A 25,000-nucleotide genomic window follows, 5' to 3' on the forward strand; every position below is an offset into this window, starting at 1 on the left:
CATTTATGAACATTTTTACATAATAATAAGTTTACCGTTTTTAGTTGAAAACAGTGTCGTGTAAATGGACCCTAAATGTCAATCACGTTTTACCATCCAAATAAGGGATATTATATTATATCATATTAAATTATTTTATTTGATAGCATGAAAGTAAATCATATGGGCTTATTTTCATTCAAATTTGTATTATGTACTTTTAATGTACATTATACAGGTCGCAAGTTGCAGCATGTTTCAGATGATTAAAAAATGTGACTTATATTTTGAAAATTATAGTACATTATTTTTAATGTGTGGCTAATTGCTTTGTGGACGATTGTCACAATAAACTCTTTTAGGAATAAAACAGAACAAATCTTATAAATGGTCCTTGTGAGCAATATTAGTCGTAAGAGTGAATCTGCACTTCAAATTCCAACCGGAAATAATAGACCAGTAGAAATTAGTGATGCAGATATCGGTAGATATCGGTAACCAATATATTGGCAGATAAATCTAAATCCAAATTTTTATATAATTTTTGTGAGCCTGATTACAAAAACAAAATTCTCTGCATTAAAAGCCATGTCTCAAGCAAACAAAAAAAAGGACAGTAGCCTAGTTTTTTATTTATTTTTTATTTTTACACTCATATAGCCAAATTTCCTTAGCAAAAAATAAAAATATTTCAATCAATTCAAAATCATCATGATGAACAGTGTACATGTCTCAGCTGAAGGCAATAATGCATTATTTATCAGCTTTAATATATCACCCAAATCTTCTTATTGGACCGATAACAATAACATTAAAAAAGAACATAAACTACCAGTCAATAGTTTTGGATCAGTAATATTTTTTTATGTTTTTTTTTTGTCTTCTGCTCACCAAGCCTGCATTTATTTGATTAAAATTACAAGAAAAAACAGAAATATTTTTAAATATTATTACAATTTAAAATAACTGTTTTCTATGTGAATATATAGTAAAGTGTAATTTATTCCTGTGATCAAAGCTGAATTTTCAGCATCATTACTCCAGTCTTCAGTGTCACATGATCCTTCAGAAATCAGTATAATATGATGATTTTCTGCTAAAAAAAAAAAACATTAATTGTTAATATCAATGTTGAAAACAGATTTTACAATTTTATTTCGGGATTCTTTGATGAATAGAAAGTTCAAAAGAACAGCATTTATCTGAAATAGAATCTTTTGTAACATTATAAATGTCTTTACTGTCACTTTTATCATTTTAATTCATCCTTGATTAATAAAAGTATGGATTTCTTTTATTTATTTTGCCCAAAAAATAAAATAAAACAATTCTTACTGACCCCGAACTTTTGATTTTAATGTATTTAATGTGTAGTGTAGTGTTTAATGTTACAAAAGCTTTCTAGTTCAGATAAATTATGTTATTTTAAACTTGTAAAAATGTAAATAACTGTTTTCAACACTGATAATAATCATAAATGTTTCTTGAGCATCAAATCATCATATTATAGTGATTTCTGAAGGATCATGTGACACTGAATGGAGTAATGATGCTGAAAATTCAGCTTTGATCACAGGAATAAATTACACTTTACTATATATTCACATAGAAAACAACTGTATTAAATTGTAATAATATTTCACAATACTTAATTAAACAATGTATTTTTTTTTTAGCCTTTGTAAGCAGAAGAGACTTCTTTTAAAAACATTAAAATCCCACCGATCCAAAACGTTTGACTGGTAGTGTGTATCAGCCGATAAATCGTGCATCCAGAAACACTAGTTGCCTTTTGAATACTATGATTTCGGCCTCACTAATTGTAATGTTTATGACGGATAGTATGTGAATTAGTATGCAGCTTGTGATTGTGGGTGGAGTGTGGAATGCTGGGAGCCGTGTGGGCGGGCACAGAATCCCGGCGTGAGCCGTGATTGGCTGCGACGGAAAGTGGGCGGAGACCAGAATCAAAGGGTGCAGTGTTGATGCGTGTGTGTGTGCCTGTACATATTAACATGTGTCGTGTGACACAAAAACAGTCCTGTGGGCCTGCAGAGATCAACAGGCTGAGAGATTACGGGTCGAACAGGTGGACTTTCACCCCAGATTACACTAATCCCGGGATTTCGCATGGATTGGTTTAGTTTGACGGATTACAGCACAATGAACGGAGGTCTGGTGATGGAAATGAAGGAACGTTATTGAGGTCTCATGGAGATTACAGACCAACTAAAAGACGCTAGTAACTTGACTACACTCTTTAGTAGCTCAGCTGCGGTTCAGTGCGATTAAACACCACATTGTGCCGGTGTTTTTTTTTTTTTTTTTTTGGGAAATATATGGCACACGCAGCTCTCATATGTTGCGTTAGGAAATAGTTTTTGTTGTGTGAAATGAGCGATTCCTAGATTCATTCCCTGCGGTCTTTTTTGTAGTCAGTGTTATTGCAGCATTAATTTTAAACTATTATAGCTTGAATTACCTTTTATTTTTATATTTTCAGTTTTGCTTTTAGTTAATCTGTCATGTGCTTTTTTTATTGAGATTTAATTCACATTTATTCAGTTTTAGGTTTTATTTATTTTCTAGTTTGCAATTTTAGTGCTTAAACTTATTTCAGTTAGTTGCCAAAGGAAACATTTGATCATTTTCATTCAGTTCTAAATGTAATATTCAGATTTTGTTTAAGTTAACAAAAAAATTTCTTAACTTTTAACTCCCCCTGTGGTGAAAACCCAGCTTTTAATGTTGTTTATATGTCTGTGTTTTTTTTTTAATACGCTTTGAGACAAACCACATGTAAATTCATAAGTCGACAGCATTGCTGAGTATTTTCTGCTTAAAACTGCAGTGAACCAAAGACAGTCTCAAAAACACGGTTTGAAATCGCTGGTGTTTCTGACGACACAAACTACCTTGTAACCAATCAGATCAATGTGTGATCGTCAACGAGTGGATCTCTGAGTGAGTGAGTGAGTGGAGGCGGGGCTCATTTGCATATTCATAGAGCCTAGTATACTAAATGAGGCAAGGGTGTCGAGTTACATTCAAGATATTTTAAGGCATGAAGAATTTTTTTTCAAGGAAAAACATTTAAATATGTCATTAGTTTTGCAGGGATAAGACAGTTTTGAGGGATACAATTATTGACTACAGGGGGACTTTAAAAGTTAAAACAAATTAATCAAGTTAAACTAAATGAAGTGAGAAACCTTAACTTGGCAACTAGCTGAAATAAAATAAGCTTTAAGTTTTTCAGTTGAAGTTTTATTTCAAGCAACAAAACTTTCTTTTGTTGTTGTGGTTTTAGTGAACTATAATAACCCTGGGCTTCACCATAGTAAAGGTCACTCTTGTTCTGCTGATGTGCAACAGTAATTGTTACGGTTTCATGTCACTGAATGAGTCAGATCCTCTCCGGATGTTTCTGAACGAGGTCAAAGGAAACGATTACATGATGCCTCTTCCTGACGGCGCCTCAAGAAAACTGCGTACATGATTGAGTGTCCTTTTGATTTGTGTTTTTGCACCTCCCGAATCCCCACCATGTTTGTTAGTGTTCGTAAGATGATCTCCATTTTTGAGAGTAAAAAACAGCCTCGTCCTTTATCACTTCCTCCATGCGTTTCCAATGACGAGACTCAAAGAGAGAATCCGGTCCTTCTTGATGGATCTTCAGCTGGCTCTAAGCCACACCCCTCATCTTTAAGCCCTGCCCCTTCAACAGTGATTTGTCGGCCACGCCTCCATGCAGGAGAAACGAATGTGACTGGTGGAGCTCGAAGGGTTCGTGATTCTTGGCCAATCGGGAAGCTTGATTACTATCCGAGGGCTGGATGCGTAGCGCTTTCCGTGGAAACCAAAGGGCCAATCAGCAGCAGGCGCTTTCCGCATACATCATTCAGAAACAAACGTAGTGACGATGTTCCCAGGTGCCGAACGTCTAGAACAGACAGAAATACCTCATCAAAACCCACCATCTCCTCCACAGAAACAGACACAGCTCCACCTGCTGGTCACTCTCAGACACAGCGCTTAGAAATTAATCCCAGGTCTGTTCGTATCGGATCGTCCTGTAAATCCAGTGTTAGCGATCAGATATGTCAGAACTCATTGACTTCCACTGTGAGAGAGGAGAGAGGCGGAGCTCTTACACACAAACACAGGCTCCGCCCCTCTGACTCCACCCTCCTTTCGCTTCTGCTTTTCCTCCACAGGTAACTGGGTTAGTTAGGGTCATGCAATACGTTCAAATTCGCTTCGGTTTGTGTGTATTTGAATTGTATTAACTTGGGGTTTTCATTCATTCTTTCAGACAGTTGTGATGTATTATTATGTATGGAGAGTGTTTCCATCAAGCTGGCTGTTTTGAGAATCATGTGTTGCCCACTAATTGATCAGGGCCAGAAAACTGTTGACAAAAACCAACATACACGCATAAAGCAGGGACTTGAGCCGTATCTAGAAACTGCCAGAAAACTGACTAGAAACCAGATAGAAACAGCATAGTAACCACCTCGAAACTGCTTAGAAAACGCCTACAAAAAGCCTCAATAACAGCCTAGAAACCACCAAGAAACAGCTTACAAAATGATTTGAATTTGGCTAGATACGGCCAGAAAACTGACTAGAAACCACCTAGAAACACTCTAGAAATGACCTTAAAAATGCATGTAGACCACCTAGAAACCACCAAGAAACAGGCTACAAATGCTTATAAAAAGCCTAGAAACCACCTGGAGAAACGCTTATAAATAGCCAAGTAACAGCCTAGAAACCGCCAAGAAACGGCCTACAAATGCTTAGAAACAGCCTGAGAAATGCCTAGAAACAGCACAAAAACCACCAAGAAAACCCGCCTAGAAACCACATAAAAACTGCCTAGTAACAGCTTAGAAACAGGCTAGAAACATTTAGAAACTATCCAGAAAAAAAGACGCCAACCACTGAAAAGAAAAACCACTGGTAACAGCCCAGTAACCCACCTTTCCCTTCTTGTGCGTTTGAACTGAATCATGTTTCTTGAGGTTTTCATTCATTCTGTCAGATGTTTATGATGTGTTTGTGGTCGTGGAAATTGTTTTCCTCAAGCTGGCTGTTATGAGAAGCATTTGCTGCCCACCTCATTCAGAACAATAGCATCAGTGTTACACACATACAGTACAGCCGCTCTCGTCGGGACCTTCAGTGCTGCCGTTCAATCCAGTAATGCTAGAGGGGAGGAAAGACTTGAATCCTAAAAAAACAGAAAGCAAATGAAAAAAACAGATGCACATTGAAGGAAGGACCCAAGCCTTTTCTAGAAACCACCTGGAAACAGACTAGAAAATCCTTAGCAACAGACTAGAAACTCCTTAGCAACAGACTAGAAACTCCTTAGCAACTGACTTGAAACTCCTTAGAAACAGCTTGGAAACCACCAAGGAACAGTCTAGCAACTTGCTAATATTTTTTATTTAATTTTTTCTGTTTGAATTGTTTCCTTTGATTCAATAAATTCTAGGTTTGTTTGTGAAAAAAAGAAAATATTCTGGTTTAATGATAATAAAAGTTGCCCTCTGTCTGTCTCTGTTGCAGTGGAACTAACAGCAGTATGATCGCCATCGATAACAAGATAGAGCAAGCCATGGTGAGATCATTTACTATATTAATAATGCTTGTGCAAATACAGATATAGTCTTTGTCCAGTAAAACTTTGTGCTTTGTAAAATATTTTTATATCTTTGAACACACTTGAAAGTGTGTGTGTGTGTGTGTGTGTGTGTGTGTGTGTGTGTGTGTGTGTGTGTGTGTGTGTGAGAGTGAGTGTGAGAGAGAGAGTGTGTGTGTGTGTGTGTGTGTGTGTGTGTGTGTGTGTGTGTGTGTGTGTGTGTGTGTGTGTGTGTGTGTGTGTGTGTGTGTGTGTGTGTGTGTGTGTGTGTGTGTGAGAGTGAGTGTGTGAGAGTGAGTGTGTGAGAGAGAGAGTGTGTGTGTGAGAGTGAGTGTGTGAGAGAGAGAGTGTGTGTGTGAGAGTGAGTGTGAGAGAGAGAGTGTGTGTGTGAGTGTGAGAGACAGACAGAGAGTGTGTGAGTGTGAGAGAGGGAGACAGACAGAGAGTGTGTGTGAGAGAGAGGGAGACAGACAGAGAGTGTGTGTGAGAGAGAGGGAGACAGAGAGTGTGTGTGTGAGTGTGAGAGAGGGAGACAGACAGAGAGTGTGAGTGTGTGTGTGTGAGAGAGGGAGACAGACAGAGAGTGTGTGTGTGTGAGTGTGAGAGAGGGAGACAGACAGAGAGTGTGTGTGTGAGTGTGAGAGAGGGAGACAGACAGAGAGTGTGTGTGAGAGAGAGGGAGACAGAGAGTGTGTGTGTGAGTGTGAGAGAGGGAGACAGACAGAGAGTGTGAGTGTGTGTGTGTGAGAGAGGGAGACAGACAGAGAGTGTGTGTGTGTGAGTGTGAGAGAGGGAGACAGACAGAGAGTGTGTGTGTGAGTGTGAGAGAGGGAGACAGACAGAGAGTGTGTGTGTGAGTGTGAGAGAGGGAGACAGAGAGTGTGTGTGAGTGTGAGAGAGGGAGACAGACAGAGAGTGTGTGTGTGTGTGTGAGTGTGAGAGAGGGAGACAGACAGAGAGTGTGTGTGTGAGTGTGAGAGAGGGAGACAGACAGAGAGTGTGTGTCTGAGTGTGAGAGAGGGAGACAGACAGAGAGTGTGTGTGTGAGTGTGAGAGAGGGAGACAGACAGAGAGAGTGTCTATGAGTGTGAGAGAGGGAGACAGACAGAGAGTGTGTGTGAGAGAGAGGGAGACAGAGAGTGTGTGTGTGAGTGTGAGAGAGGGAGACAGACAGAGAGTGTGAGTGTGTGTGTGTGAGAGAGGGAGACAGACAGAGAGTGTGTGTGTGTGTGAGTGTGAGAGAGGGAGACAGACAGAGAGTGTGTGTGTGAGTGTGAGAGAGGGAGACAGAGAGTGTGTGTGAGTGTGAGAGAGGGAGACAGACAGAGAGTGTGTGTGTGTGAGTGTGAGAGAGGGAGACAGACAGAGAGTGTGTGTGTGAGTGTGAGAGAGGGAGACAGACAGAGAGTGTGTGTGTGAGTGTGAGAGAGGGAGACAGACAGAGAGTGTGTGTGTGAGTGTGAGAGAGGGAGACAGACAGAGAGAGTGTGTGTGAGTGTGAGAGAGGGAGACAGACAGAGAGTGTGTGTGTGAGTGTGAGAGAAGGAGACAGAGAGTGTGTGTGAGTGAGAGAGAGGGAGACAGACAGAGTGTGTGTGTGAGTGTGAGAGAGGGAGACAGACAGAGAGTGTGTGTGAGTGTGAGAGAGGGAGACAGACAGAGAGTGTGTGTGAGTGTGAGAGGGAGACAGAGAGTGTGTGTGAGTGTGAGAGGGAGACAGAGAGTGAGTGTGAGTGTGAGTGTGAGAGAGGGAGACAGACAGAGAGTGTGTGTGAGTGTGAGAGAGGGAGACAGAGAGTGTGTGTGAGTGTGAGAGAGGGAGACAGAGAGTGTGTGTGAGTGTGAGAGAGGGAGACAGACAGAGAGTGTGTGTGAGTGTGAGAGAGGGAGACAGAGAGAGTGTGTGAGTGTGAGAGAGGGAGACAGACAGAGAGTGTGTGTGAGTGTGAGAGGGAGACAGAGAGTGTGTGTGAGTGTGAGAGAGGGAGACAGACAGAGAGTGTGTGTGAGTGTGAGAGAGGGAGACAGACAGAGTGTGTGTGTGTGTGAGTGTGAGAGAGGGAGACAGAGAGTGTGTGTGAGTGTGAGAGGGAGACAGACAGAGAGTGTGTGTGAGTGTGAGAGAGGGAGACAGACAGAGAGAGTGTGTGTGAGAGAGAGGGAGACAGACAGAGAGTGTGAGTGAGTGTGAGAGAGGGAGACAGACAGAGTGTGTGTGTGAGTGTGAGAGAGGGAGACAGACAGAGAGTGAGTGTGAGAGAGGGAGACAGACAGAGAGTGTGTGTGAGTGAGTGTGAGAGAGGGAGACAGAGAGTGTGTGTGTGTGTGTGTGTGTGTGTGTGTGTGTGTGTGTGAGTGTGAGAGAGGGAGACAGAGAGTGTGTGTGTGTGTGTGTGTGTGAGTGTGAGAGAGGGAGACAGATAGTGTGTGTGTGAGTGTGAGAGAGGGAGACAGACAGAGAGTGAGTGTGAGAGAGGGAGACAGACAGAGAGTGTGTGTGAGTGTGAGAGAGGGAGACAGAGAGTGTGTGTGTGTGTGAGTGTGAGAGAGGGAGACAGAGAGTGTGTGAGTGTGAGAGAGGGAGACAGAGAGTGTGTGAGTGTGAGAGAGGGAGACAGAGAGTGTGTGTGTGAGTGTGAGAGAGGGAGACAGACAGAGAGTGTGTGTGAGTGTGAGAGAGGGAGACAGACAGAGAGTGAGTGTGAGAGAGGGAGACAGAGAGTGTGTGTGTGAGAGAGGGAGACAGAGAGTGTGTGTGTGAGTGTGAGAGAGGGAGACAGACAGAGAGTGTGTGTGAGTGTGAGAGAGGGAGACAGACAGAGAGTGAGTGTGAGAGAGGGAGACAGACAGAGAGTGTGTGTGAGTTAGAGAGGGAGACAGAGAGTGTGTGTGTGAGTGTGAGAGAGGGAGACAGACAGAGTGTGTGAGTGTGAGAGAGGGAGACAGAGAGTGTGTGTGTGTGTGTGTGTGTGTGTGTGTGTGTGTGTGTGTGTGTGTGTGTGTGTGTGAGTGTGAGAGGGAGACAGACAGAGAGTGTGTGTGAGTGTGAGAGAGGGAGACAGACAGAGAGAGAGTGTGTGAGAGAGAGGGAGACAGACAGAGAGTGTGAGTGAGTGTGAGAGAGGGAGACAGACAGAGTGTTTGTGAGTGTGAGAGAGGGAGACAGACAGAGAGTGTGTGTGAGTGAGTGTGAGAGAGGGAGACAGAGAGTGTGTGTGTGTGTGTGTGTGAGTGTGAGAGAGGGAGACAGAGTGTGTGTGTGTGTGTGTGTGATTGTGAGAGAGGGAGACAGATAGTGTGTGTGTGAGTGTGAGAGAGGGAGACAGACAGAGAGTGAGTGTGAGAGAGGGAGACAGACAGAGAGTGTATGTGAGTGTGAGAGAGGGAGACAGAGAGTGTGTGTGAGTGTGAGAGAGGGAGACAGAGAGTGTGTGTGTGTGAGTGTGAGAGAGGGAGACAGACAGAGAGTGTGTGTGTGAGTGTGAGAGAGGGAGACAGAGAGTGTGTGTGAGTGTGAGAGGGAGACAGACAGAGAGTGTGTGAGTGTGAGAGAGGGAGACAGACAGAGAGTGTGTGTGTGAGTGTGAGAGAGGGAGACAGACAGAGAGTGTGTGTGTGAGTGTGAGAGAGGGAGACAGACAGAGTGTGTGTGTGAGTGTGAGAGAGGGAGACAGAGAGTGTGTGTGAGTGTGAGAGAGGGAGACAGACAGAGAGTGTGTGTGAGTGTGAGAGAGGGAGACAGAGAGTGTGTGTGAGTGTGAGAGGGAGACAGAGAGTGTGTGTGAGTGTGAGAGAGGGAGACAGACAGAGTGTGTGTGTGAGTGTGAGAGAGGGAGACAGACAGAGAGTGTGTGTGAGTGTGAGAGGGAGACAGAGAGTGTGTGTGAGTGTGAGAGAGGGAGACAGACAGAGTGTGTGTGTGTGAGTGTGAGAGAGAGAGGGAGACAGAGAGTGTGTGAGTGTGAGAGAGGGAGACAGAGAGTGTGTGTGAGTGTGAGAGAGGGAGACAGAGAGTGTGTGTGAGTGTGAGAGAGGGAGACAGACAGTGTGTGTGTGTGTGTGTGTGTGTGTGTGTGTGTGTGTGTGTGTGTGTGTGTGTGTGTGTGTGTGTGTGTGTGTGTGTGTGTGTGTGTGTGTGTGTGTGTGTGTGTGTGTGTGTGTGTGTGTGTGTGTGTGAGAGAGGGAGGGAGACCGACAGAGTGTGAGAGAGGGAGACAGACAGAGTGTGTGTGACTGTGAGAGAGGGAGACAGAGAGTGTGTGTGTGAGTGTGAGAGAGAGAGGGAGACAGAGAGTGTGAGTGTGAGAGAGGGAGACAGACAGAGAGTGTGAGTGTGAGAGAGGGAGACAGACAGAGAGTGTGTGTGTGAGTGTGAGAGAGGGAGACAGAGAGTGTGTGTTTGAGTGTGAGAGAGGGAGACAGACAGAGAGTGTGAGTGTGAGAGAGGGAGACAGAGAGTGTGTGTGTGTGTGTGTGTGTGTGAGAGAGAGGGAGACAGAGAGTGTGTGTGTGAGAGAGGGAGACAGAGAGTGTGTGTGAGTGTGTGTGTGAGAGAGAGGGAGACAGACAGAGAGTGTGTGTGTGAGTGTGAGAGAGGGAGACAGAGAGTGTGTGTGAGTGTGAGAGAGGGAGACAGACAGAGAGTGTGAGTGTGTGTGTGTGAGAGAGGGAGACAGACAGAGAGTGTGAGTGTGTGTGTGAGAGAGGGAGACAGACAGAGAGTATGTGTGTGAGTGTGAGAGAGGGAGACAGACAGAGAGTGTGAGTGTGTGTGTGAGAGAGGGAGACAGACAGAGAGTGTGTGTGTGAGTGTGAGAGAGGGAGACAGACAGAGAGTGTGTGTGAGTGTGAGAGAGGGAGACAGACAGAGTGTGTGTGTGTGAGTGTGAGAGGGAGACAGAGAGTGTGTGTTTGTGAGAGAGAGGGAGACAGACAGAGAGTGTGTGTGAGTGTGAGAGAGGGAGACAGACAGAGTGTGTGTGTGTGTGAGTGTGAGAGAGGGAGACAGACAGAGTGTGTGTGTGTGTGAGTGTGAGAGAGGGAGACAGAGAGTGTGTGTGTGTGAGTGTGAGAGGGAGACAGACAGAGTGTGTGTGTGAGTGTGAGAGAGGGAGACAGACAGAGTGTGCGTGTGTGAGTGTGAGAGAGGGAGACAGAGAGTGTGTCTGAGTGTGAGAGAGGGAGACAGAGAGTGTGTGTGAGTGTGAGAGAGGGAGACAGACAGAGTGTGTGTGAGTGTGAGAGAGGGAGACAGAGAGTGTGTCTGAGTGTGAGAGAGGGAGACAGAGAGTGTGTGTGAGTGTGAGAGAGGGAGACAGACAGAGTGTGTGTGAGTGTGAGAGAGGGAGACAGAGAGTGTGTGTGAGTGTGAGAGAGGGAGACAGAGAGTGTGTGTGAGTGTGAGAGAGGGAGACAGACAGAGTGTGTGTGTGTGTGTGTGTGAGTGAGAGGGAGACAGACAGAGAGTGTGTGTGAGTGTGAGAGAGGGAGACAGACAGTGTGTGTGTGTGTGTGTGTGTGTGTGTGTGTGTGTGTGTGTGTGTGTGTGTGTGTGTGTGTGTGTGTGTGTGTGTGTGTGTGTGTGTGTGTGTGTGTGTGAGAGAGGGAGACAGACAGAGAGTGTGTGTGAGTGTGAGAGAGGGAGACAGACTGTGTGTGTGTGTGTGTGTGTGTGTGTGTGTGTGTGTGTGTGTGTGTGTGTGTGTGTGTGTGTGTGTGTGTGTGTGTGTGTGTGTGTGTGTGTGTGTGAGAGAGAGTCTGTGTGAGTCTGTGTGTGTGTGTGCGAGCGTGTGTGTGTATTGATAATATAATGTGCAGCTCAAAAAGTGAAGATCAAAACATGTGCTAAATGCGTGTGTGTGTGTGTGCGTGTGTCCGTGTCCGTGCGTGTGTGTGTGTGCAGGACCTGGTGAAGTCTCACCTGATGTTGGCGGTGCGAGAGGAGGTGGAGGTGCTGAGAGAACAGATTAAAGAGCTGTCGGAGAGAAACGCTCAACTGGAGAGAGAAAACTACATCCTGCGAGCCCTCAGGGACAGAGACTGAGCCAGACGCATCACACTGGCCCCAGTGCATCATGGGAGATGTAGTCCAAAGAGAAAAGTGCCCAGGAAAAAGGGAAGGAAGCATGAAATGACCGGAGGAGGAGAAGCGTGTGCCGTATTGACCAATTAGTGCCTTAATAAACACCAGTAACGACTGATAGCGCTGCTCACATGCTCTAATAAAGAGATTGCAAGATAATTACATAATGTTGATTTTTATGACGCTCTAAACAGTGCCTATTTATTACTGTCTGTGTGTGTGTGTGTGTGTGTGTGTGTGTGTGTGTGTGTGTGTGTGTGTGTGTGTGTGTGTGTGTGTGTGTGTGTGTGTGTGTGTGTGTGTGTGTGTGTGTTGTGTGTTAGTTTTAAAGCACTGCTCACGTCTAGGTTAATGAGTCTCTTTACGTTGACCATCACTGGCAGATGGAAAGACTAGTTTAGTCCCTCTGTTAGATAAATAATGATTTGATCTGTAATATGCATTATGCGCTCTAATAAATAACTCTCACTACTCTGGCTGTGTGCTGATTTCACTGCAAAAACAATACAAATATTGAAACATCCTTAAAACAATATGGATTTGCTTAAAGTCCCCCTGTGGTGAAAATCCAGTTTTTAATATTGTTTATGTCTATGTGGTGTTTTTAATATGCTTTAACACAAACCATGTGTAAATTCATAAGTCGACAGCATTGCTGAGTATTTTCTGCTTAAAACTGCAGTGAACCAAAGACAGTCTCAGAAACACGGTTTGAAATCGCTGGTGTTTCTGACGTCACACACTACCTTGTAACCAATCAGATCAACGTGTGATCGTCAACGAGTGGATCTCTGAGTGAGTGAGTGAGTGGAGGCGGGGCTCATTTGCATATTCATAGAGCACCAAATGAGGGAAAGGTGTCAAGTTACATTCAAGGTATTTTAAGGCATGCAGATTTTTTTTAAAGCAGGGGGACTTTAAAAAGCAAAATTGTTTAAGAGAATAAGATGAGAATGTTTCAATTATAATTGATTGAGTTTTAACTGCTTTTACTGGAAGCTTGTCACATGATAAACAAGTTGAAACAGGCTTTTTGAAATATATGGTTGGACATGCAGATTTCCTAAATTTAACTAAGCATTTTCTTCCTCCATAATTCACATGTAAATATGATTTTTTTTAGAGAAGTGTACATATTCCTCTATAATATAGGTGCGTTCACGCTATGTCGTAATTATTCTGACTTGTAAAGAGCATTCACGTGATCATCAAACTCGTAATTACAACTTTAGACTCCGACTTTGTACCACGTGACCACTACAGGTTTTTTTTGGACATGGACAGCTCAAAGTACAGCGTTTATTGAACATCTGTTTTGTGTGTTATATATTCAGAGTACATAAATCTGTTCATATCTTCGTGTTGGGTGTATTTAAACATGTATGTGTGGTATATAATATGGATATATGATATTATGTCCGAGTATTTGCACCTTCTAAGTCTCTTGTGCGAAAGACTATCAGTGCGCATGCCCAGTAGCGTCATCTCCACCCGGAAGTACGACTGCGAGCGGCAGCTGTGGAGGGAGTTTGAATTTTTCTCATATTAGATATTTTCTGTATTGATTGTCGCATGTTTAACCGTGAGCCAATGGTTTTATTTGGCGGAACAGCTGACCTCATATTTTGAAATTAAGGGTAGGTTAAGAGTGTCTTTTAATGTTTACATTCAGATCGAACTCATCGTTCTAATGATTTAATGACGTTTTAAAACTTGTTTATACATGTGATTTTGTAAATTGTCACTGTAATCTTTATAAACAATACATAGAGGAACTGTTGACCATATTTCATGGTATATTGCGAAGCACAATAGTAAACAATCAGTGTTAATTGGTGTGTGTGTGTGTGTGTGTGTGTGTGTGTGTGTGTGTGTGTGTGTGTGTGTGTGTGTGTGTGTGTATTAATATTAGGGATGTGCATCTCCACAACTGAGGCCGATACGATACGAATCTCGATGCATAGCCAACGATACGATACATTAAATATACATATAAGCAGCTACCGATGCGATGCAATACGATTCACTACTATTACGATGCGATCCGATTTCGATTCGATTCAACGCGATGCTATTCAATGTAATACATACAATGGAGAAAAATATGATGCTATGCAATTCAATATGGTATAGGTAGTTAACTTTTATTTATTTTGTTCAGGCATAGAGCAAATCATAAAGTAGCTTAAGTGCCATCTGACTTTTAACGCATGGCTCTTTTACAAACAAAATATTTGGTTTTCACAAAACCAAAAGATTAAATAAAAACAGACATTCTTTTCCTGCTCTTTTACCTTTTAACAGCTCACACATTTAACAGTGAAAAAAATGTAAGGATGCACAAACAGGTCTTTCATAACTGTATGAAAAAAATACTGTATGAAATGTAATATATATATAATGATGAAAAACATTTACATTTATTAATTCAGACATCCCAAGTCTCCCGGAAGTTCCGCATATTGATAGCGGCTCCCTGATCACCGCAAATTAGTTAAAATCTCAATTTGGCAGAGAGGGAGAGAGCGAGAGACCTTGGGTGTGTGTGTGTGTGTGTGTGTGTGTGTGTGTGTGTGTGCTCCTCATGAAGCGGATGTAAGACAGATATGGAGTGAAAACAGTCTCAAATCCTCCCACAAATGCATGCGAGAGATCCGCATGGGCGTGCTCCGATCCACAAATGCACATGAGAGATACACACACACGCAAACCAATCCACAAATGCACGCGAGAGATACACACACACACACACACACACACACAAAGCAATCCACAAATGCATGCAAGAGATCCACACACACAAAGCAATCCACAAATGCACGTGACGGATCCACTCACACACAGCAATCCACAAATGCACACGAGAGATACACACACACAGCAATCATGCATTGTTGTCCTTACTCACATTGCTTTGCTCACAATCCACAAATATTTTAGCTGTACCTGTAATTTCATGCACAGCAAATCACGTGACATTTGAGACTGTTGTTCCGCGGCCTTGACTCACAAATGCACACAAGCCTATCTGTCCACATGGATAAATGCTTTCACAATTTAACCAACAAAGTAAAAGATTTCTTTCAAAAGAATCCATAAGTATTACCCTCAAGTAAACAATTCTCAAGCAAACCATTACGTGCAAAAGTTTGATATTTCCCTTAGTTGCATCCTTCCTTTAAAAATAAGGAAAGCAAAACATATAGGTAATTGCTGAAAATATATTATTTTCCATTTAATATGTGTGTGGGGGGAGGGGTTATTACATTACCACAAAGTACATTCAGAATTACAATAATATAAATAAAAGAAAACGTACAGCCTAGTAGTTGGCTAACAGTTACAGAAATGATTTAAAGGCTTTAAAGCTGTCCTGTAATCCGAATGGTTTTCTTAATAGGCTATATATTATGATTATACGTTGAAGAATAAAATAAGAGGTCTGGTTTTACTCTCTTTATTTGCATTTATGTATATGATATTTAGTGAAAAATGTTTAGACTTCAGTTGTCTCGCAAGTCAGTAAAAGAAATGAATCCAGCCCTTTGAAAGATTCAGCTCGAAGGCCGGTTAGCGCCCTCTGGAGGGAGACACCATATCGCATCCTTGCAGGTAATGTGGACAGATAGGCTTGTGTGCATTTGTGAGTCAAGGCCGCGGAACAACAGTCTCAAAAGTCACGTGATTTGCTGTGCATGAAATGGAGATAAAGCATTTGTGGATTGTGAGCAAAGCAATGTGAGTAAGGACAACAATGCATGATTGCTGTGTGTGTGTGGATCTCTCGCGTGCATTTGTGGAAGGATTTGAGACCGTTTTCACGCCATAGACAGAGAGCATCCTGATTGGCCTGTTTCGGCTTTTTCAGCAAGATGGTAGCCTGGCTCCGCCCTCCTACGTACTTCCGCTCAGTTTCATTTTCCTTCAGTACTAGGTCTGGGATTGTGCTGTAGTTGTTGGTTTTCTCCGATACATTTTTTACCGGGCCAATCAGCGAACAGAGGGAGTGGCTGAGAACGATGACGTTGATGTCGTGCGTTATTTTGAGTTGTAGTTCAGTAATGGCAGCGGAGAAAGATGCGAGCGAAGCCATTCGGTCCGTTGTGGCGACGCTGGCGAATATCAAGAAGTTAAAGCCGGAGCAAGAACAATCTTTGCTTAGTTTTGTTGGTGGCCATGATGTTGTGGCCCTCCTCCCCACGGAGTTCGGGAAAAGTTTGATTTTCCAGCTCGCTCCGTTAGTGGTGAGTGACTTGGCTAATGCCGGGTGTACACCAAAGGATTTTCACAGTCCCAGACTAAAGACCGGCAGTCTTAAGGAATCTTACTGGAGTCTCGGCGCGCTCCCGTCGCCTCGATCGTTAAATGTGAGGTGATAATCTGCAGTCGGCGACCCGATTTATGCCAGTCTTTCTCTAGTCTTTCATATTAAACATGTTTGATATTATCGCAAGTCTTTAGTCTGAGACTAAAAACTGTGAACCCAAGTCTTTACATGTGAGCTGATAATCTCATAAAGTCTTTTCTAAATCTTTTCAAAGTCTTTATGTGTACAGAAAGCATAAGGCGAACACTAGGCATACGTCACGACCAAACTTAAGCGATTGGTTATGGCAGATCCAGAGTGACTCTGGGCAGATCCAATAGTTTTAGACTTCAATAGAGTACCCACCTACAAGGAAGTTAACGCTTGTCAATGGAGCGGTGCCAGACTCTACGTACAAATGAAATGAAATGTACGAGAGTCTGGTGGGACCAGGCTAGGAAGATAGAGCTCTGCCATGTTGATCTGTTCTAGGTATGTGACTCTCAGGACACGCCTCGGTCTCCGTAGTGTTGTGAAACGTCATATTCACGTAGCAGCAGCAGCAGTGGTGTTGAGAGAACGCGCTTCAGCAACAGTTCAGAAAGGAGAAATCAATCTAACAGTTACATAATCAAATATTGGTCACTTTCTAAATAGTAAAAGTAGCCTATAGCGCATCTACTAATAATAATATATGAATACATCGTTTTTTACCGATGCAGATAGGTTAAAACTGATGCATCGCGATACAAATGCCAACTTGTGTATCCGATGCACACGTATTTAAATCGATAGCTTTAGCTTTTATGCCGATGCACAGATGCGAATCGGTCAATCTTACCATCCCTAATATATATATATATATATATATATAAACTGTGTAAGTATATTATTAATGTTGTGCAATTACTGTATATGTACCAGTCAAAAGATTTTTCTCTCTTCTTCTCACTGTATTTGATCAAAAATAGTAATATTTTGAAATATTATTACAATTAAAAATAATTGGTTTCTGTTTTAATTTGTTTTAAAATGTAAGTTTTTTTTAAGATACATGATCCTTCAGAATTCATTCTAATATGAAAACTTTCTCTGATTATTATCAATGTTGAAAACAGTTGTGCTGCTTCATCTTTTTTTTGTGGAAAACATGATACAATGCCATTCAAAAGTTTGGGCGTTAGTAATATAATAATTATATTTATATATATATATATATATATATATATATATATATATATATATATATATATATATGTAAAATTACATGAGTCCTTGCATTTAATTGACCAAAGGAGACAGTAAAGACATTAATATTTTTACAAAAGATTTATATTTTAAATGAATGCTGCTCTTTTCACCTTTCTATTCGTCATAGAATCCTGTCAAAAATTGATCAGTTTCCACAAAAATATTAAACATGCAAAAATGGTTTTCAACAATGATATCAAATAAGAACCATTATTAATAATTGAGTACAAAATCAGCATGTTATACTGATTTCTGAAGGATCATGTGACACTGAATGGAGTAATGATGCTGAAAATTCAGCTTTGATCACAGGAATAAATTACACTTTACTATATATTCACATGGAAAACAGTTATTTTAAATTGTAATAATATTTCACAATATTACGGTTTAGATCAAATAAATATAGTCTTGGTGAGCTTGAGAGACTTCTTTCAAAAATGTTAAAAAATGTTTTCTTTTTGACTGGTACTATATATTTATTATTAATAATAGTGTGCAATTGCTAGTTCAGTGTTGATAGTGTTGTTGATGATGCATCTCTCTCTGTTAGACTGACGTGTGATGGAGTCGTCAGGAGAGCCTCGTGTTCGTGTTACTCCTCCTGAACCTCTGCGGGTCGAGCCGGTTCAGAACACACACCTGATCTGTCCTGACCTGGACCTGTCAGTCACGCTCACCCCCGAGCCAACAGCAGACACACACCACAGACAGGTTTCACTCGGCCAAATGCCAGTCATTAAAGTCTAAATACACCAGAGACATGTTTGAACAGGAGATAAATAAACCTGTTTCACTGCTAATTCTGTGTCTCCACTAGATAATGCTGTAGGGTTTGATTTCACAGCTACTTTAAGGCATTTCTGAAACTGTTATTTTATTTATTAAGGGTGTGTGTGTGTGTGTGTGTGTGTGTGTGTGTGTGTGTGTGTGTGTGTGTGTGTGTGTGTGTGTGTGTGTGTGTGTGTGTGTGTGTGTGTGCGCATTGTTTTTTTCATGGACTTGTCAATTTTGTGATTAAAAGTCACTAGTCTTCTTTTAGACTAGTGGAAAGAAAACATCCAAAATTCAATTTTAAGTGTTTATTTTATTGCATTTTATCTATTTGCGCCTTTAGATTTCAGTTACAATACATATTTTTAAAGGCCATATTTTTTATAAATGATTTTTTTCCTCCACTTCAGCTGCACTTATATACACCAAACTTTACAGTTTTATTCATATCAATATTCTGAAGGTTTTTACTGAGGGCTTTGTTCATATATCATTCACACTGTTTATATAACAGTTTATTCCTAAATATATGCTGAAAATATTTTTTTTCTGTCTATTGACAATATTTTCTGGTTTATGGAGTGATAAAAAGAGAAATCCAAAATCCCCTCAGTAAAAACCTTTAACTCTAATATGAAAGCAAAATCAAACAAGAATTTTGAATCTGTCTTTAATCAATGTTCAGATTTATGTTCTGGAAGTGTATGGAAATTAGTACATATTTAATTAGATAATGCCTCATTTGCACAGTTAAACATAAAATTTCAGAAAACTTTTCAATTATCTTATAGTACTGTGATTAATTAACTTAGCCACATCTGTAGTGTCTTTCCTTAAGGAATATTCAGGGTTATTTATCGTTTTATGAATGCGTACTGTATTTGTGGAGAATATGTATTTGCATCCATGTATTTACTGTAAACGTGTCTCATTCTTCCAAAGAATGTTTCTGTTGACACTTTTCCATTTTTATTTAACTCTAAAAATGACTTGAAGTGACTTGACTTAAAGGATCCAGTCATTGTGATGTCTTTGTATTCCTGTCACTGGTTCAGTTCCCAATGAATGCATGAACTGATAAAATGCATGCCTTAAATGCAAAAAATGGGTGAAAGTGACTGCTAGATGCATGTAAATGTCTTCGTACCATTGTGTGTGTGTGTTTCAGGTGCGTTTTAATGTGAATCCGCAGTACAGCGGCCATCCGGTGATCCCAGAACCCAGAAATAATCAAGCCCGGAAACCTCAAAACAAAGACAAGCACGGTAAAACTAACACAGCTGTTCTGATGAGACATTACGGGTCAATATTAAGTGCAAGGGAAACCAAATGTTTATTTTGTCAGGAAAATCATGTAAAATGTAAAGCAAAAAATGGTCCTAATAATGGAGATTCACCCTAGAGTAGTTTTAAAGCTTGGTAATTTTCTGTAAACTGAGATCATTCACATTTTTGGTCACATTTGCTCTGGGAATGATTAATGTCAGCATGTTCTGTCATGAATGGAGTCTACATGTGCTTTTTATTCAGGTCATGAATCAGCTAAAGGAAGGGATCGGGTTACGAGCAGAGTGTGTGATGGACAGCTGACAGAAGGGGCGGAGCTAAACAGTACCCTGCCACTTAGGGCGGAGCTTCAGGAAGGGGCGGAGCTAAACAGTACCCTGGCACTGAGGGCGGAGCTTCAGGAAGTGGCGGAACAGGCGTTCGATCCCGAGAAAGCCGTTAAAGAGAAATTACAGAGTTCAACACTCACAAAGAACCACATCAGCGCTAAAGCAGCAGAGGGTGAGACAACACAACATTAAATGGGTGGTTAATGCCCTTTTCAAAATATGTAAAATAAGTCTTTGATGTATGTGAAGTTTTAGCTCAAAATACTCCACAGATATTTTTAAATAGCATGTTAAAGTTGTAACTTTTTGAGGGTGAGCAAAAACGCACAATTTTTGTGTCTGTCCCTTTAAATGCAAATGAGCTGCTGCTCCCGGCACAGGGGGCGGAGCTTCAACAGCTCGTGTCCTTTTACCTCACGCAGACACACACTGAACATTTCAAAAACTATTAGCCTTTTATGTTCAGACCGGAGTCAGAAAGATGGAGAGAAAAAGTGACATGTAGACAACATTTCTGAATGGTTAGTTGATGAATTTATGTATCTGATGTGTAGTTATCTTCTAGTCATCGATTAGCATATTATGTCATGTTAATCTATAAATTTCTTTCTGGGGGGCGGGGCTTATGTAAATTTTAGGATTTGTGATGTTACTAACCCGGGAGGAAGCTCGTGTAGTTCCTTCCAGCCGTTTGTTGTAGTCCTTAAAAAGCAACTTCTTTAAAAGCAAATATCTCCCTTTGCTTTGAACTTTGAGCGTCGTAACTTTGCAGATGTTGTTTATGCTCAAACAGCGACATTACACACTAACTAAAGTTAGAAAAGTGAAATCATAATCAACCAGCCCTTTCAAACGAATTAAAACAATCAATTCACTAATTATTTACCGGGACTTTAATCTGAATCTCCCAAAAAAATCATAATAAGAAATAATTCACACCAATATCAAAAGAATTGAATTATTATTGAATTGAATTATATTCCATATGACGAAGCTTATTTTGAGGTAGGGTGACCAGACGTCCCTAAATCTAAGATGTTGTCCCGAATCCGGCCCGAATTGTCCCAAAAATTATACTGAGTTATTGAGTAGTTATTGTCTGATAAAACATTTAAAAGTGTGTGTGTGTGTGTGTGTGTGTGTGTGTGTGTGTGTGTGTGTGTGTGTGTGTGTGTGTGTGTGTGTGTGTGTGTGTGTGTGTGTGTGTGTGTGTGTGTGTGTGTGTGTGTGTGTGTGTGCAGCCGCTGTGAGCAAACAAATACTTCGGCCTGATGTCGGGTTACACAAAGCAAATCATCTACACAAGTATTTAGTTTTCTTATTTAATGACCGACAATTTAGTTGTAATAATGATTTTTGCATACGGTTTATTAGCGTTAGGCTATAGCCTGATTTATGCGCTGTTACAACAGTCATTGGTTTTTTTTCACCACATTTGAGTTTGACATGGTTTTAATGTTGTTGTGACTATTTTTGCAATAAGCTCAAAACAAAACCCCTAAATTCTCATGACTGTAATGTGATTTTTGGTTTTTATTAAACTAAATTTTAAATTAAATTATACATTAATTAATTTGAGTAGTACTAATACAACTATAGTTTACTATACATGCAAATTTACTTCACTTTTTTGATTGAAGTATGTTTCAAAACATTGTCATTTTTCATATAAGTTTTATTTCAGTTTATATTAGTACATAAAGTTAAACTAAATAAAATAAGAAATGTTGCTTTAGAAACTAGCTGAAATAAATGTTTATTTTTAATAATTTATTTCAGTTAAAGGTTATTTTATGACTATTTTATGTAATGTGATTTTTTTGTTAATCACACATAAATTGAGTACAACAAATGCTACTATAGTTTATACTTACTGTACTTTAAATGCAAATTTAAATCTATTTGTATGGCGATGCTCGAATAAAAATGAGATTTGTGTTCATTTGGAGGGTTTATTTGTGCTCAACTGTCATGTAAACAATGCAAAAAGATCAAAACAGCGTGGATTAGCAGGTTTAATATTTTAATAAGTCAGAAGTTATTTTTATATAGTTTTTTATTATTTTTATTTAGTTAGTTATTTTATCACATCAAGTTACACTAAATGAAAAATGTTGTTTTGGCAACTAGCTGAAATAAAATAAAATAAATGTTCTCCACAGAAACATAATCTGCTCATTGTACACACACACACACACACACACACACACACACACACACACACACACACACACACACACACACACACACACACACACACACACACTGTAGCTTAAATGCATTAATAATTGTTTTTGTCTTCTGTTAACCGTTTTCTACAGCGCTGAACTTCCCTCGCTCTCAGCACCTTTACCGGGCCTTAGTTAGCGTCAGCCTATCACGCGATCAGCTCATCAGCCAGGCTCTACAGGATAGGCCAGCACTGGCCCCGCCCACCACCAGCCTGACCAATAAGGTCAGACTTCTGTTTGCATCTTGTTAATAGCAGTTTTCATTGTGTTTTCTAACTGCTGGAGTGTTTAATAAAGCAATAAAACCACTGCTGTGCATTAATATGAACAATAAAAAAGAGAATACAGTTGATGCAGTGAATCACAGTTAGACAGAGAAGTTATAATTAAAAATGATTTTATGGTTAAATACATTTCCAAGTAATAATCAGATTCTAATAGGAAGAAACAACAAGTCCTTAACAAAATATATATGAGTAAATAATATTGTCAGGAGAGTAAAGGAGCAGAAGATGCAAGAGCAATGTATGAGCTTTGACAATATTTATATCTATGATCATATCAGATCAAGAAGAGGACGTTTATCAGCTCAAACATTTTTTTTCTAAGAATCAGCTCTGGCCTTGTGGTATTACAATTTGCAAGCTAAACGTTGTTGTTTTAATGCTATGAAAGCAGAACGAGCCAAATATGTATTTTCACCATGTCTGGATTTATGCCGAACGCATGCGAGGGGAACGTCTCACTTTTTAGAGAAGTGACCGCAGGATTTAGACATGCAGATTTTCAGAGGTGAACCAACGGTCTGATTTGATATGAAAACACGAGTATATGATATCAAAAGATCGTTCATGGATTGATACAAGAATAATATGTTCCATAAACCACATAACCATAAAGTAATCATTTTAATCTTCATAAGCTTATTTTTTTCTTTTCTTATACACCAGTAGTATAACTATAAGAATAAGAAAATAAAATGTATAAACATGGCAGATTGTTCTCATCATCTTATTCTAGTTGTTTTGTTCTATTTTCTCAATTTTCTTTGTTTCATTTTTTTATTTTCATCTTTTTATCATTTAGAATTTTACATTGTTTATTGTCTGAATTATTTTGAGCTCATTTAATTAACTAAAGCAGTTTTTTGGGGTTGGTATGTTATGTAATAATATGTTACATAATATTCACCGTATTCATGAAGTGATTATGATGTAGTATAAGCAGCCCATGTTAATCATGCTTATTATGGTATGTACGTATTTGAATAAGGTCTTTAATGTTTGTTGTGTGTGTAGTTCCCGTCTCCGCCACTAGAGGCCCCTGATTTACTGCACTTCTTCAGTCCTGACAAGATGCTCAGAGAGACTCCACTGTTGCCAGGCAACAACATCCCTTTGCCCCGCCCACTTCCTGCTCCTAGACCCGCCCACACAACCTTTCACCTACATCATCTGCACAAACTCTGGGAATCATGAACTGTGTGTGTGTGTGTGTTGAAGAGAGTGTGTCTGCTCTGGATCGATGAGTGTGTGAGTTTGTATTGTAAGCTTAATTGTGTATTGATGTATTTTTTTAGCCTAAGGTGAATTAATTTAATAGCAATAAATAAGTGATTATTTAAATGAAAGTTTGGCATTGAGTGATTGTGCAAACACACTCAAAGAAATCTTTTGCACACCAGCATTAGGTTCACCGGGGTTAGTCGTTAAAACAATCAATTCACAAATGAATTACCGCGAGTCAACAAGAACACAGACATCACACGCTGATTTCAGAGTTAAAATAGACTTTAAAGTGAATCTCGTGAAAAATACTTCAGGAAATCAGGAATAATATTTTGCATGAAGAAATTGAGGCCTTTTTTTAGCATCTTGACTATTTTTGCTGTAATTGAGCTCATTAACCCCGTAAATTCTCTTGATTATAAGGATATAAATGTTATAATGTAACTTTTTTTTGTTAATTATACATCAGTTATGTTCTACAAATACTAATATCATTTATTCTTACTCTACTTTAAATGCAAATTTACTTCATAATTTAAATGTTTTTTTAAATGTGCCATCAAAACAATGCAAAAAAAATTTTTTTTTGGTCATTTTCACTAGTTATTGTGTTTTTTTATATAATTTTACTCATTTCAGTTTTAGTTATTTTCCTACATAAATTTTTTTAGAGATTTGTAAAGTGCAACTATTTTTATTTTATTTTAGTTAACATTTATTTTAAATGACTAATTGTTAATTATACATAAATTAAATAGAGTACTACAAAATAGTAATATTGTTTATTGTAAATTGTCATGAAAATAATGCACAAAAAATAAAGTAGGTTTCCGGTTTTTATTATTAGTTTTATATTGTTTTTACTCACTTCAGTTTTCATTTTTTGAAAAATAAGAAATGTTGCTCTGGCAACTAGTTTTATCTTATTTCAGTTAGCAATTATTTTACATGACTAATGTGACATTTTTTGTTAATTATACATGAATTAAATTGAGTACTACAAATAATACAGTATTTTACATTTTCTATTTACAATCTATTTTTTATGGCGATGATGTAATAAAAATGAGTTTTGTATTCATTTGGAGGGGAACATTAAATGTCTTGAAAACAATGCACAAAAAACACTAAATAACATGAATTCGTTTTCTTTTCATTCTGCATGTAATATTTATTTTAATATTTTTGATTTTGGGGTGAAAAATAACCAGGCTTTTTAGGATTTTCAATTATTACTGACGAATTGCTTTGGATACGGCGTCTGTTAATGCACTCATGTAGAAGTTACGAATCCAGTCTGAGTCATGAAGAGATTGGCGTGGTCTTGTGTTCGTCTCTGAATGTACAAACACCTGTGTGTGTGTGTGTGTGTGTGTGTGTGTGTGTGTGTGTGTGTGTGTGTGTGTGTGTGTGTGTGTGTGTGTGTGTGTGTGTGTGTGTGTGTGTGTGTGTGTGTGTGTATGTGTGTGTGATGGGTAGGATTAGGATTAGTGTAAGAGGAGAGAATATACAGTTTGTACAGTATAAAAATCATTACGTCTATGGAGAGTCCCCACAAAGATAGTGAACCAGACTGTGTGTTTGTGATGGGTCGGTTTAGTGT

At 39.8% G+C, this 25,000-nt stretch overlaps 2 protein-coding genes across 2 annotated transcripts in view; both read left to right on the forward strand.

Annotated features, from left to right (window-relative positions):
• tsc22d4 (TSC22 domain family member 4) overlaps window positions 1-12,182 on the forward strand; it is a 21,918-nt gene extending 9,736 nt beyond the window's left edge. The window contains exons 3-4 of the mRNA XM_077218687.1: window positions 5,557-5,608; window positions 11,532-12,182. Of these exons, the coding sequence (XP_077074802.1) occupies window positions 5,557-5,608; window positions 11,532-11,672 (193 nt within the window). The 3' untranslated portion in view covers window positions 11,673-12,182. The remainder of the gene's footprint in view (window positions 1-5,556; window positions 5,609-11,531) is intronic.
• Window positions 12,183-13,194: 1,012 nt separating this feature from the next.
• Window positions 13,195-24,522, forward strand: ppp1r35 (protein phosphatase 1, regulatory subunit 35). The gene is made up of 6 exons (XM_077218121.1): window positions 13,195-13,348; window positions 17,822-17,982; window positions 19,211-19,307; window positions 19,573-19,830; window positions 21,980-22,113; window positions 23,188-24,522. The coding sequence occupies exons 2-6, from the start codon at window positions 17,833-17,835 to the stop codon at window positions 23,365-23,367; spliced, it is 819 nt and encodes a 272-aa protein (XP_077074236.1). The 5' UTR covers window positions 13,195-13,348; window positions 17,822-17,832; the 3' UTR covers window positions 23,368-24,522.
• The last annotated feature ends 478 nt before the right edge of the window (window positions 24,523-25,000 follow it).

This window comes from Siphateles boraxobius, unplaced genomic scaffold (genome assembly GCF_051911475.1).
Source record: "Siphateles boraxobius isolate OS27281-9 unplaced genomic scaffold, OSU_SipBor_1 77, whole genome shotgun sequence".
Classification (NCBI taxonomy): Eukaryota; Metazoa; Chordata; class Actinopteri; order Cypriniformes; family Leuciscidae; genus Siphateles; species Siphateles boraxobius.

Coding starts and splice junctions, on each gene's coding strand:
- ppp1r35 (XM_077218121.1), top strand. CDS start 17,833: ATGGAGTCGTCAGGAGAGCCTCGTGTTCGTGTTACTCCTCCTGAACCT. Junction 17,983..19,210: donor CAGACACACACCACAGACAG/GTTTCACTCGGC, acceptor TGTGTGTTTCAG/GTGCGTTTTAATGTGAATCC. Junction 19,308..19,572: donor TCAAAACAAAGACAAGCACG/GTAAAACTAACA, acceptor CTTTTTATTCAG/GTCATGAATCAGCTAAAGGA.